Source organism: Somniosus microcephalus, chromosome 6, assembly GCF_052327205.1.
Source record: "Somniosus microcephalus isolate GS21.2 chromosome 6, FLI_Smic_1.0, whole genome shotgun sequence".
Lineage (NCBI taxonomy): Eukaryota > Metazoa > Chordata > Chondrichthyes > Squaliformes > Somniosidae > Somniosus > Somniosus microcephalus.
In genome coordinates this window covers 112,042,991-112,057,205 of record NC_140992.1, presented here as the reverse complement: position 1 = coordinate 112,057,205, position 14,215 = coordinate 112,042,991, and the positions used below count along the sequence as shown (strand labels likewise).

The following is a 14,215-nucleotide window of genomic DNA, read 5'->3' as shown; positions in this document are numbered from 1 at the left end:
TTCCACTCGGAAAAAGACCCGTTTATTCCAACTCTTTGCTTCCTGTCTGCCAACCAGTTTTCTATCCAAATCAGTATCTTACCCCCAATCGCATGTGCTTTAACTTTACATTCCAATCTCTTATGCGGGACCTTATCGAACCTCACCCACTCTCTCCCCCCCGCCCCTGTACAATCTATCCTATCAGACTCTACCCACCCATTTAATCTCCTGAAGGAATGTTCTGTATAAATACTCTCTAATCCCCAAAGATAATCATATAAATCTTTATCCATTGACTTCCTGTCCTATCGAACCTGGTCTGCTGCCCTCCAGGTATTGTCCTGCTCTTGTCCAATGCAGTGTTTAGCCATCTCAGTCTATCGCTATACCAGTAAACTCAATGCCAGTCACAGGGGTTTACCCAGCCCCTCTCTGAAGGTGCTAACTGACACCGCCTCAACGCTCGGTGATTTTGGGCGAAAGCATTTAGACCTTAAAAATCGACACCCCCCACTCTACCGCTGTAACTTAGCAATGTTCCCCCCAAGGTGCGCAGGCTGCTGCCGCTGGGAGATACCACGTATGCGCGGACTGCAAATTTAAAAGAACCACGTACGAAAAATAACTAGAGGGAACATTTGTTGCTAACCCCTCCAGGATTGACAAGGAATGAAAGATTAATCTCGTGGACAATCCTGCGAGAAACCCGGCAGAAAAAAATCATGGGGCATTAAAAACTGTTTTTTTCATTTTCTTTTAACACTTTCATTTATTAGTCATAAAATTATTGAAGACGGGAGGGCGGAAGTCTGGGGCAGTTGGTGGCGGACGATCATGTGACGATACCTCCAGGAATATGTCCAACCAGAGTTGGCAACTCTACTGTAACCGCGGTGGAGCGGGGCTCCCGGTAACGCTGTACAGTTACACAAGAAATAGGAGCAGGAGTAGGCCATTTGGCCCTTCGAGCCTGCTCCGCCATTCAATAAGATCATGGCTGATCTTCTACCTCATCTCCACATTCCCGCACTATCCCATATCTCTTGATAGCCTTAATATTCAAAAATCTATCGATCTCTGTCTTTTCGGGTATACTCGAATATACTCAATGACTGAGTCTCCACAACCCTCTGGGGTAGAGAATTCCAAAGATTCACCACCATCTGAGTGAAGAAATTTCTCCTCATCTCAGTCCTAAATGGCCGACCCCTTATTCTGAGACTGTGACCCCTGGTTCTAGACTCCCCAGCCAGGGGAAACACCCTCCCTGCATCTACCCTATCAAGCCCTGTAAGAATTTTGTATGTTTCAATGAGATCACCTCTCATTCTTCTAAACTCTAGAGAATATAGGCCGAGTCTACTCAATCTCTCCTCATAGGACAATCCCCCCATCCCAGGAACCAGTCTGGTGAACCTTCGTTGCACTCCCTCTATGGCAAGTATATCCTTCCTTAGATAAGGAGACCAAAACTGTACACAATACTCCAGGTGTAGTCTCACCAGGGCCCTATATACCAGTTACGTACCGGACCCCATCGGGATCCCCAGGGGGTCAGCAGAAGTGGGACGCCCGCCAGTGCACGGGGCCAGAAACAGCGGCGTCAGCCAGCACCTGAAGCAAGAGTTGGCAGGTCCAGCAGGAGGGCGGACACAAGAGGTTCCTACCCCCTTTGCCTGAGGAAGCCCCCCCCTCCCCCTGGTGTGGAACCCTGGTGTAACCGGCCCCCCCTGACCCGAGAGCGCCCCAGATGCCCTGAACAGAGCACAGGCTTTCGAGGCCTGGTCATTTTTCAAAGCCTCAAAGTATTTTTTGTTGTTGTTGCTGCAGTTCTAGTTTGGGCCAGGAGATGGTGCTGGTTTTGAGTGTCTGCTCACCATGTGGACAAAAACGTTCTTTTAGTTTGAAGATCAATTTTAAATAAAGGATCACAGCCCAATGTTAAAGGGGCAAAAGAATAGTTTTTTTTCTCGTTCTTTAATTAAAGATGGGAAAGCAATTTTGATTTCATACTCCCCTTGAAAAAGGTAATATTAGGTTTTCACCCCCTTTACACAATATTTGTCCAGTTTCCCACTATTTCGTGCTGGGTTTTTAAAAGGGATTTCCATTCCAAGGCGGATCCCTGTCACTGAAGCAGCTGCTAAAGTGGTCAGGAGGATACCTTTCATACAGGTTTATTTGCTGGCACTGGGAGGGCTGAGAATATCTTACCAAAGGCGGAAGAGTGTAATATACAGTTAAAAAAGGGAGTATGATGTCAGTTATTTGCTGCTCTTAAAAGGTGAAGGTAACTGTGGGAGTAAGTATTTTTGATGTGGAGTGTTTTTTCCTTGTTTGGAGAGATGTGTTGTCACTGAATGACTGCTGAAAATGAACAGCATGGGCCTGCTCCAGAGACAACAGGCCACACCTTCACTACCCATTGTCAGATAACACTGGTGGCTTGTTGCCAGGATGCTAGGGAGCCATTTATACTAAATCAATAACTCACTTCCTTCCCATGTTCTAGCTGAACACTGAAACCACAGTTAATAAGCGCAGCTTGTGACTGAGTTTTGTTCAAAGCAGTGTTGGGTGTTGGACATGACCCAGGGGTATTCCTGTAACTACAGTCCATTCCCGTCATTGAATACCAGGCCTCCAGGGGGAGCTTTTCTAGAAAAAAATTCTCTCAGACTAAAGGTGAAGCTGCTAAAAATGAGCATGTGCAGCACATAAATTCCTTTGGACAGAGGGTTCCATCCCGCTCTCTTTGACTAATTGTTCATTGTGTGAGCTGTGTTGTGCAGGCAGTGCTCTCAATCGGGTGCACAGACTAGGAAGCGTTGCAGAGTGTTCTCTAGGTGTTGCTGTCTGGAAACAGTTCAGTCCATCTGGACGTGTCAATGAAAATGGAGCAAGTCCCATGATAAAACCAGAGGCGCGGCAGGAAGCCTTCGATAGTCCACACGTCCTTAGCACAATCGTACACCTCCAACTCCACACTGTAGTCTCCTTCCATCCCCTTCCAGTGGCCGCCAGTAACATAGATCTTCCCAGCAATCACCACCATACCCCCATTCTCATGTAACTTATGGAGCAGCTGGACCTGAAAGAGGAGAAAACAATGGATCATGGTATGTCAGTGCAGGGGATCATGGGACATCAGTGCAGGGGATCATGGGACGTCAGTGCTGGGGATCATGGGAAGCCAGTGCAGGGGATCATGGGACGTCGGTGCAGGGGATCATTGGACGTCAGTGCAGGGGATCGTGGGATGTCAGTGCAGGGGATCATGGGACGTCAGTGCAATGAATCATGGGATGTCAGTGCAGGGGATCATGGAACGTCAGTGCAGGGGATCATCACGGGACGTCAGTGCAGGGGATCATCACGGGACATCAGTGCAGTGGGTCATGGGACATCAGTGCAATGGATCATGGGACGTCAGTGCAATGGATCATGGGATGTCAGTGCAATGGATCATGGGATGTCAGTGCAGTGGATCATGGGACGTCAGTGCAGTGGATCATGGGACGTCAGTGCAGTAGATCATGGGACGTCAGAGCAATGAATCATGGGTCACCAGTACAATGATTCATGAGATACTAGTACAATGAATCATGGGATACCAGTACAATGAATCATGGGATACCAGTATTATTCTGACCTACTTCAGAAATGCTCTGACATAGTGTGACTGTCTGTCAAAGTGCATTAGCACATTGAATCAGACAGCAGGGGTCACCCATGAGCATATTCGTTGGCTGTGGCCCTTCAACGTTCTGGTATGCTGTCAGAGACAAACCCATATGATGCAACTATGGCAATCGGCAGTACCGAGCTTTTGATTGGCCACAGAACAGGTCTTCAAAACCGTTTTTCAGCCAATGGAAACTCTTTTTGAAAATCAGAAACTTGCTTCTGCCTTGAAAATGGATGTTGAGTGCAGAGCAGCAGAAAAGCAAGGCTGCTAAATGTGAAACTTAAATATGGAGGAGAGAGAATCGCGTGCAGTAGTTAGCAAGCAACTTAAATTAAAGCTGCTGCAAAAACAGCACAGAGGAGCAGGAGGAAGCAGGTTAATATTCTGTAGGCAGTGGCCATAGCCTAAACTTTCAGAGTACCTGTCGATGGTAAAGAACCTTGCTTACTGCCAGCACCAATCAGAAAACACTGGGGGGAGGGGGAGCTTTCTCGGGGACCAGCGCCTATTTGGAAAATGTTCTCCCATATAAAGGAGGCCAACACACCCCAGATACTGGGCTCATGTGTGTATATATTTCCAAAGATAATCTGAAACATGCAAACAGGTGAAGCCATCAACAACACTTATGCAATTCTCCCAAGCCTTGTCACCGAGTAATGCCAGAGAAACCATCAAACTGTCAAACCGTGCCAAACTGATCAACCTGTGGCATTGTGTGCCCAGGGATGCTGGTGCCATGGAAATAATACAAAGAACAGAGAGAGTTGGAATTCTGAGGGAACAGTTTCAATGTGACTCAGGCGTCACCCACTGGACTTTTAATTCAGAGTCATCTCATCAGTATTTAACTCAGGTGCAGGCACATCAGTGTCACAGATCAGATGTCCCTTTCACGTATTTCTCCCCTGACAGGTCACACACTCTCTACCAAATAAAGCCTCATAAAACTATATCTGTTCTCTCTTTTCCTTCCAGTTTCCCCCTCCCCCTCCCCTGAAGACCCTGACTCCCACTCCAGGATGCAGGTTCCATTCGCCCTCCGCTACCTCACCCAATTGACCCTTCTTTCTGTGTGAGCCCAAACAGCGAGTGTAGACAGGGTATTCAACTCTAGGGGCTATTACAGCCAGTCCTCACTGAAAGTCCACATACATACTGACAGATGCACGCCAGATACATACACGTTTCTCTAATGCCACCCAAAGCTGATCAGCTAACTAAGCCCAGACCAATAACAGATGCAGGAAGCCTGTGGTCTCTTAGGGTCGGTTACACAGTACTGTTACCAACTTGATTTTAAAATGCTCATTCTTGTCTTCAAATCCCTCCATAGCCTCACCCCTCCCTATCTCTGTAACTTCCTCCAGCCCTCCAACCCTTTGAGATCTCTGCACTCCTCCAAATCTGCCTTCTTGCACATCACCAATTTTAATCACTCCACCATTAGCGGCTGTGCCTTCGGCCATCTAGACCCTAAGCTCCGGAATTCCCTTCTTAAACTTCTCCCCCTCTCTACTGCTCCTTCCTCCTTTAAGAGACTCCTTAAAACCTACCTCTTTGACCAGGATTTTGGTCACTTGTCCTAATATTAAGTGGCTTGGTTTCAAATGTTGTCTGATAAGGCCCCTGTGAAGGGCCTTGGGATGTTTTACTATGTTAAAGTTCCTACATAAATGAAGTTGTTATTGAGCCGCCAAAGGTAATGGTCTAAACTGACTCTTAAAAGGAAGGAAGGGGGAGCTATTCATTTATTCATATTCATGTGAGGAAGTTACAGCAGACAGATATACCACTTTGATGCACCTTCTTCTCTTCTTTCGTATGGCAGTAGCAAAGCAAATCAAATGTCAATATCTACGCCAGATATCCAGGCCAAAGCTTCCGGTGTAACAGCGCGGATATCTTGTTGGCTGCCTGCGAATTTCCTCTGAGGGCCGTGCGCAATGATGTGCCCCAGGGTCTGATGCACCAACGCAGCACACTGCAGGTTTGAAGGATCTATGTTCCTGATTACAATTAACTGCTTGGAATTTCCACGGGGGTTGTCTCGATCTCCCGTCATAACTTCGGGATCATCAATTTACAATCATCGCTCAGAGGGATTAGGAGAAATTTCTTCACACAGAGAGTTGTTCAAGCAGGAAATGTTTGGCCACGTGGAGCAGTTCAGGTGAAACAATTCCATCTTTTAAAGGAAGAGTAGATAAACTATTGAAGCAGAGCAAGATAAAGGGCTATGGGGAGCGAGCAAGGAAGTAAGATTTGTTTCGATTTGCCCTCGCAAAGACCTGGTACAGACACAATGGGCTACAGACCTTCCATCTGTGCTGTAAACATTTATGGTTTATGTTAAGAGTTAATATAATCACTGATAAGTTAAGAGTCAGCACGATGTGATTGGCATTTTAAGAGTAACATCAGTCTCAGCTTCCCCACCATTACCTTCTGCCACATGTTAGCCTCAGAATCGTATGCGTAGACCTTCTTTGTGTTGTCTCCAATTAAATAAATCACTCTATCCACCGAGACACACCGGGGAGCCGAGAGGTACTTTGGAATGAAGGGAGAGGCAATAACACTCCAGTTATCTGCAGAAACAAAATGAAGCGTCTGAGAGGGGTGGAGAGAAAGGCTTTAAATTCTAACCGCTTAAAGCCCCAGATCTGAACAGTGACGTTCACAAGGTTTGAAGTATGGTATGAAAAGGAACATTGTCCTGGAAGGAAGGTAAGAGGGTTGTGATTCTGGGAGCAACATGGACGAGTCCAAGGTATCACTGAGTGCTGGTGGCTGGCTGGGTCCACAGTGACCTCCAATAACACTATTTCTGAGGAGTTTGAGAATATTGAGATCTGTTCAGCTAACTACTCAATATTTTAGCATGTTGAAGGAAACGAGTCTGAGAAACTTATAGGAGCAGAAGAATAGGAACCAACCTTTGCTAACAAAAAGATCAGATTTTCGGTTCCGTACAAGACAATGAGATTGAGTTGTAGCCAGTTTTACAGCTTAGATTGCGTATCCAGCACTCCCAGTTGCTGTTGTATTGATGTTTCGCTCCTAACTATCTCAAGTATATTGTGTTAATAATAGGTTCCCAATATGCTTGCAGCATTTGTTGGCAGAATGTTGGCAGGGCACTAAATTAAAAAGAATAACTTTAAGGTAAGACTCTACCTTTCTGCCATTTCCCAGCCATTTTCCATCTACTCTCCCAACACTCGGCTTTGCTGCTGTCTACCAGCTACCAGAACAAGGATGGGAATGACTCTCCCTCGCTGCTTCCTGGAGAACTGGTTGCTATGGGAGACAGGGCAATATTGAGCACCTTCCCCCTAGCCCCCCACTACCTCTGCACCCCCACCCCCACTCCCACCCCCACTCCCAGGCTCAGCTTATCCCTACTCCAGGCTCTGATCAACAGCAGTATCCAATTTCTTAAAATTAGTTCCAAACAAATCCATGGAGGAATCAATACATTTTCCTTCTGTTTCCTGGGAAGAAAATGTCAATCCCTAAAACAATGAGGGAAACAGCAGAAGGGATGACACAGAGTCTGGGAGGTAATAGAAGAGGAAGAGGAACGAAGAACAGAGTGAGGGAAGGAATGAAAAATGAAGAAAGGAAACAAATGAGAAAAGGAGTAAGGAAAGGACTGAGGAAGAGAGTAAGAAAAGGAATGGGGAAAGGAATGTAAAATAAATGGAGTGGAAGAGCAGTGGGGAAAGAAGCAAGGAAAGGAGTGACAAAAGGAATAAAGAAAGAAGGAAAGGAGTGGGAATGGAGAAGAAACAGTAAAGTCTAAAACTATGGTGCAGTATAAGTACAGATCAGATAAAACAGCGGGTCATTTAACGGGGCATATCAGTTAAAGGCGCTCATGAAATGCAACATTGCACTACACTCTCATCCCTTTCCTGAGAGTCAAACATAGGCACCTACCTATGACAGGATTGTAACACTGCAGGGTGAGAACATTGTACTTGGCTGCACACGAACCAATCACGTAGAGCTTTCCCACGCACCCTGTGACGGTGAAGTTAGTGACATACTTCACTGTGGGACCAATCAGAGCCCAGCTATCATTGTATGGGTCGTAACGTTCCACTTCCACAACATCCAATGTCGTCCCTGCAATTCAGAAAGTGTCAGACTTTACGACAGGACTGCGAGGCCGGATTCCCTTCCACTGCATTAGGATATTTTATATCCCTATCACACATTCCCAGACCCCAGGAGTTTCCTGCACTGTATCCCTGTAAAACACTCCCAGACCCCAGGAGTTTCCTGCACTGTATCCCTGTAAAACACTCCCAGACTCCAGGAGTCTCCTGCACTGTATCCCTGCAAAACATTCCCAGACCCCAGGAGTTTCCTGCACTGTATCCCTGTAAAACACTCCCAGACCCCAGGAGTCTCCTGCACTGTATCCCTATCAAACACCACAAATTCCAAGACGTTTCCTGCATTACCTCTGCCCAAGTCTTCCTCTGTCCGCCAACTAGGGGATGATCACCCACTTCCAACCTCTGCCTCATTATTCCTCTCTTGTTTCCCAAGGACCATTTCTTACAATGCATATTCCAGGAACACTTCCTCCTCCCATATAGCGCAGAGTGCTTCCAGCTGTTTGTGAAGCTCGGTAACATCGAGCTCGGTCACGTCGAGCTCGGTCACGTCAAGCTGGGTCACGTCAAGCTGGGTCACGTCTAACTGGAGACATTTCTTACACCTGTGGTTAGCCTCAACATTCAGTTTCAAGAAAGTCTTCCATCAATTCGAGTTACACTGGGCAGCTGGAGAAACTCGAGTCACATATCTAGGCCTAAGGCTGTACTAGGCCCTCTGAATGGGATACCAAGACTCTACCACTAATCATTAAGCCTTTCTGAATTTGAACATCAGCACTTCACTACCAGAACAAACATAGCTGACTTAGAAATTAATTCATGTTCTGGGATGATCTAACTAGCACAGCAATGTAAAACAAAACGTCTTGGCCGCAATGCTTCATTCTGAATGCACACTCCACCCCATAACTTTGCACTAGATTCATTCTTCAATCGCTCGCCTGCTACCTCCGATGGCGTAGATTTCTCCATTTAACGCTGCCGTAGAGTGATTGGTTCTGGGCTTGAACATCGGCGCAATGGGTTTCCATACCCCTTCTTTGGAATGAAATTTCCAGCCCTGGGTTGTCGACCAAGTGTCAGTCTTGCTGCCTCTGGAGCCTCCTGGAAAGGCAGGAGTGCAAGCAGTTGTCAAGTGACCTTTGGATAACATTTCTTTAAGAATCTCACCATCAGTGTATTTTTTAAACCATGGCTTTATATTGATAGTATGTAACATATCTACTGACTTAGAAGTATATCGCCAATCATTCATCGTCGCTGGGTCAAAATCCTGGAACTCCCTACCTAACAGCATTGTGGGAGTACCTTCACCACACAGACTGCAGCGGTTCAAGAAGGCGGCTCACCACCACCTTCTCAAGGGTAATTAGGGATGGGCAATAAATGCTGGCCTTGCCAGCGACGCCCACATCCCAGAACGAATTAAAAAAAAGTTGCCCAAGACAGAGATTAATAACCTAGTAGTGATGAGGTTGAGCGATTGACAAAGATATCCAAAGAATTCTCTACATCTCTATCTAGACAGCTTGAGCAGATCCCATTGCAGGCCCCAAGAGGCCAACTGGAAGATACAACCATTAACCTAGCCCAGATTCCCATTGCTCCTGCTTCCTGCTCTGCTCTGTTCACCATGTAGGGTAACACAAGCACCAAATGGGCAGTCTGACTTGTGTCTTTGTGTGGAGACCCGAGCCTTTCTCTTCTAGCTGTACATCAAATTGTTGCTCTCATACAGCTTCCCAGGGAAGGGGTTCTCGCACACTGGGCTACTTTGTTTACGTGAGGCCCCTAGTTCGTGGGACATGCTCGGAGATGCCTACCCCTGTGTAAAGTACTCGCCCAATATCTTGGAATGGAAGATCCAGTTCCTTCCATTTCCTAAGAGTGTAGCGTTTAACTGCAGCCAATAAGTGACTGACCAATCCTTCGCACTCAGTGGATGGTCCTTCGAACATGGCTGATGGCAATACCAAACTTTCCTGTCACAGGGAAACCCAGATTTAAATTTAGTGCCAGGCCCTTACTTTCATTTCCTGTGAGTTTGCCCAGAAATCCAGAAAAGAGTCACAACTGTACTTTCCAGTCACTGAGAAATATTGCATTTGCCCCTGTCCCCAGATGGAGTGTCCTTGGACAGTTTGATGTCCTGAACTCCCCTCTCAAAGTCTGTAAATATTTCTTGGGATTCTTCCATCACACTGGGATATTGGGCATAAGCCAATCCCTTTGAACCTTGATATAATGGCAAAATACTGCGGATGCTGGATGTAAAGTCCGCGCCTCAATAATACACGGACTTCGGGAGAACAGTTTAACAGGTACTTTACTGAACAAGAAGCAGCTTGAAACTGAAACTACAGAAGCCTGCTAGGGCCTTTTATACAGGGGTGGTCACTGCCGGTACTGCAGTCTAAGACCAGTTATTCCCTTAAAGGTACACACACAACAATTCCTCCCCTTTTAGATAAACAGTACATAACATTCCTTTAACAACTAAATAATATCTAATTACAATTTTCTCAGTAATATATACATCAACTAAAATAGGCATTTATAAGTTCAGTCTTTGAGGAGGCTTCCTGATCTAGACTGGATAGCGCCTTTCTCGAGTATCCTGTTCTGGCGGTGGAGTCAATTCTGGCTCATTGTCATTGGTTGGTTCGTCAGCTTCCAATACCCCTGTTTCTGAGGTAGACACAATCTGTACTTCGGGCTCATTACCAGGTGCCCATGCTTGTGGTACAGGTTTGGCTTGTTCCTGTGACTCTAGAATCTGGTCAGCATGGCATCTCACGATGCTCTCTCCAACGTCCACTGTGTACATTAGTGGTCCCTGCTGTGTGCATATCGTGCCTGGCTGCCATTTTTCTGTTCGGTAGTCGCGGGCCAAGACTGGTTGCCCTATCTTGAAGCTCCTGGTTGGCTTCTCATTTATGTGCTGGAACTGCTTATCCTCAACATCTCGTCTTATGTTTGGTTTGAGCAAATCCAAGCGACATCTTAGTCTCCGGTTAAAAAACAGTACGGCTGGAGTTTGGTTGGTTACTGCATGTGTTGCATTCCAGTAAGCAAACAGGAAGTTATCCGCCTTGTGTTGCAGTGGTATGTCGTCATTATACATTGCCTTTATGGCCTTTTTAAAGGTATGAACAAACCTCTCAGCCAATCCATTTGTGGCTGGATGATATGGGGCAGGTGTGTAATGTTTCACCCCATTATTCTTCAGGAACCTCCGGAAATCCTCAGACACAAACTGTGGGCCATTGTTGGAACAGATCTGTTCTGGCAACCCATTCCTGGCGAAGATGGTTCTTAGGACTGCAATAGTTTTCTCCGTGGTGGTGGAGGACATTTTAATGACCTCTGGCCATTTCGAATGGGCGTTCACAGCAATTAGAAACATTGATTCCATAAATGGACCAGTGAAATCAACATGTACCTGTTGCCATGGAGATGAGGGCCACTCCCATGGATGTAGCGGGGCCTGTGGTGGAGCGTTTTGGACCTTCTGGCATCCTGTGCATCTCTTGGTCATATCCTCGATTTCTTTATCGATTCCCGGCCACCACACAAACGCCCTGGCTAGGCTCTTCATTTTTACCCCTCCCAGATGACCCTCGTGAAGCTCATTGAGCACTCTCTGCCTTAACTTGGGTGGAATTACCACTCGGGATCCACACATCAAGTTTCCCCGGCACACTGACAGCTGTTCCCTCCTTGGCGAGAATGCTGGCAACAGTGAGTCGCCATATGCTGGCCATCCCTTCACTGTCAAATCATAGACCCGAGAGAGTGTCGGGTCATTTCGGGTTTCCTTCTCAATACTTGCGTTTGTAACAGGCAAACATTCGACTATGGTCGCATGGAATATCTCCACAGGGTCCACTGCAGGTGCTTCTTCCGCCGTAGGCAACGGTAGGCGCGACAGCCCATCAGCGTTTCCATGTTGTTTTGTACCTTTGTACTCTATGTCATACTGATGTGCCCCTAGAAAAAGTGACCATCTTTGCAGCCGTTGCGCCGTCATCACCGGAACGCCCTTCTTTGGGTTAAAAATTGAGACCAGGGGTTGATGATCAGTCAGTAGGGTGAATTTCTGCCCGTGCAGATAGTGATTGAACTTCTTCACCCCCCCACACCAGGCTGAGGGCCTCCCTGTCAAACTGGGCGTAGTTACGCTCGGCTGAGGTTAGCGAGCGCGATGCAAAGGCTATTGGCCTCTCTGAACCATCACGGAATTTGTGTGACAGCACCGCTCCAATGCCGTAAGGTGACGCATCACATGCCAACCGAATCGGTAGTGTTGGGTTGTAGTGGGCCAATACTTCTTTTGAAGTGATTTGGCATTTACATTTCTGAAAGGCACGCTTACACTCATCACTCCATTTCCATGTTACACCAGTTTGAAGCAGGGCATTCAGTGGGTGCAGAATTGTAGATAAATTCGGCAAGAACTTATGGTAGTAGTTCACCAACCCGAGGAACGACCTCAGTTGCAACACATTTTCTGGTGCTGGAGCCTTGACTACAGCCTCAATCTTGTCCGGCGACTTATGCAACCCTTCCTCATCAATCATGTGGCCGCAATACGAGATTTGGCTCCTGAAGAACTCACATTTGGGACGGTTGGCTCGTAGCCCATTTTCCTGCAATCTCATGAGCACCTGTTCCAGGTTGGCAAGGTGTTCATTGTCATTTTCGCCCGTAACCAGGATGTCGTCCAAATAACACTGGGTCCCCGGGATCCCTTGCAGGACTTGTTCCATTGCCCTCTGCCACATAGCCGGGGCCGATGCTACCCCAAATACCAGTCGATTGTACTGGTAAAGGCCTTTGTGAGCGTTTATCGTGAGGTATTTCCTAGATGCTTCTTCCACCTCCATTTGTAGATACGCTTGAGCCAGGCAAATCTTTGTAAAACGTTTCCCTCCAGATAGCGAGGCGAAAATATCTTCTATCCGCGGAACTGTACTGTGTGCAGGACTGGGTTCACAGTCACCTTGAAGTCCCCACAGATGCGAACATTCCTTGGCTCCCCAGGCGTGCTGCTCAATGCTTTCTTCATTACAGGAATGATGGGTGTGGCCCACTCACTCCAGTCCACCTTAGACAGCACCCCCGAATGCTCCAGACTCTCCAGTTCAGCTTCCACAGCTGGGTGTATCGCGTATGGCACCGGTCTGGCCTTGAAAAATGTTGGGGCTGCATTATCCTCAATCTTTATGGTTGCCTTTACTCCTTTTAGAGTCCCAAGTCCCTGTTGGAACACCTCTTCCGCGTCAGATAGAATTTGTGACAGACGTCCAGGTGCGACGTCATCATCTTTTTTGTCAGTCACAGTTAGTGCCAGAATGGAATGCCAATCCAATTGTAGTCTTCGGATCCATTTATGTCCCAATAATGGTGGTCCTCCATCTCATAGTATATACATGTATAGTTTCTGTGTTTCCTTTCCGTTATATTCAACTGGCACCCTTATTTTTCCTCTGGGTTGACCTTTTGCCCCGTGTATGTCTTCAATACAATGGACGTGTCCTTTAAGGGTATGTGTGAAAATAGCCGCTCATAGTCTCGTCGATTCATGACAGTTAGGGCTGATCCTGTGTCCAATTCCAACTTCACTGGGGACCCTGCTATCATGAGGGTGACCCAAATGGTTCGGTGATCTTCTTTTGCGATCACGTTGTGTAATTTTAAACAACTTAGTCGCCTGCTCCCAGAGTCCTTATCACTCTCCTGATCTTCTGAACTACTATCTGTCAGTTTCTTTACTTTCCTGTACTGTTCCTTAGTAGTTCTTGTCGTGTTGGTCTTCTTTCCCGACCTGCAGACTCTTGCTATATGTCCCATTTTCCCGCATTGCCTGCATATTTTGTCTTTCAACCAGCAGTCCTTCTGCTCATGGGTTGTTCTGCCGCAGCGATAGCACTTTTCGGCTCCATACGCCATTTCGTTAGCGCTGTATTCTTGTGGTTTCTGTTGTATTTCCGCAGCTCCCCGTGCTGCTGCTTCGTAGGATACTGCCATGCTGAAAGCCTGTTCTAGCGTCAGGTCCTTTTTTGAAAGTAGTTGTTTCTGGGTTCCTTCACTCTGGAGCCCGCAGACAAACTTATCCCGTAAGGTGTCTGCCAGTCCTGCTCCGAACTGGCAGTGCTTCGATAACTTGCGTAGTTCCGTAAGATAGTCAGCATTGCTCTCATCTTTGTGCTGGTTTCTTTTATGGAACTTGAATCTTTCTGCTATCAGCAGTGGTGTAGGGCTTAGATGTTCCTGTAAGATATGAACAATCTCCTCAAAACTTTTCTCCATTGGTTTAGCTGGGGTAATTAAATTCCGCAATAGGCCGTACGTACTCGCACCCATCAGAATTACTAATACCGATGCCCTCTTTACATCAGCCACCTCATTT

The 14,215-nt window shown here is 46.8% G+C and overlaps 1 protein-coding gene across 2 annotated transcripts in view; it reads right to left on the bottom strand.

The window, feature by feature from the left end:
* Positions 1–1,686: 1,686 nt before the first annotated feature.
* Positions 1,687–14,215, bottom strand: part of klhl30 (kelch-like family member 30) — a 191,589-nt gene continuing 179,060 nt past the window's right edge. Inside the window, exons 5-8 of one of the 2 annotated variants that reach the window (XM_085990696.1) lie at positions 8,752–8,907; positions 7,616–7,804; positions 6,116–6,261; positions 1,687–3,073 (exon numbers count right to left, since the gene is read on the bottom strand). In XM_085990696.1, the coding sequence (XP_085846822.1) occupies positions 2,825–3,073; positions 6,116–6,261; positions 7,616–7,804; positions 8,752–8,907 (740 nt within the window). In that variant the 3' untranslated portion in view covers positions 1,687–2,824. The remainder of the gene's footprint in view (positions 3,074–6,115; positions 6,262–7,615; positions 7,805–8,751; positions 8,908–14,215) is intronic. The other variant, XM_085990697.1, reaches the window with a different exon arrangement.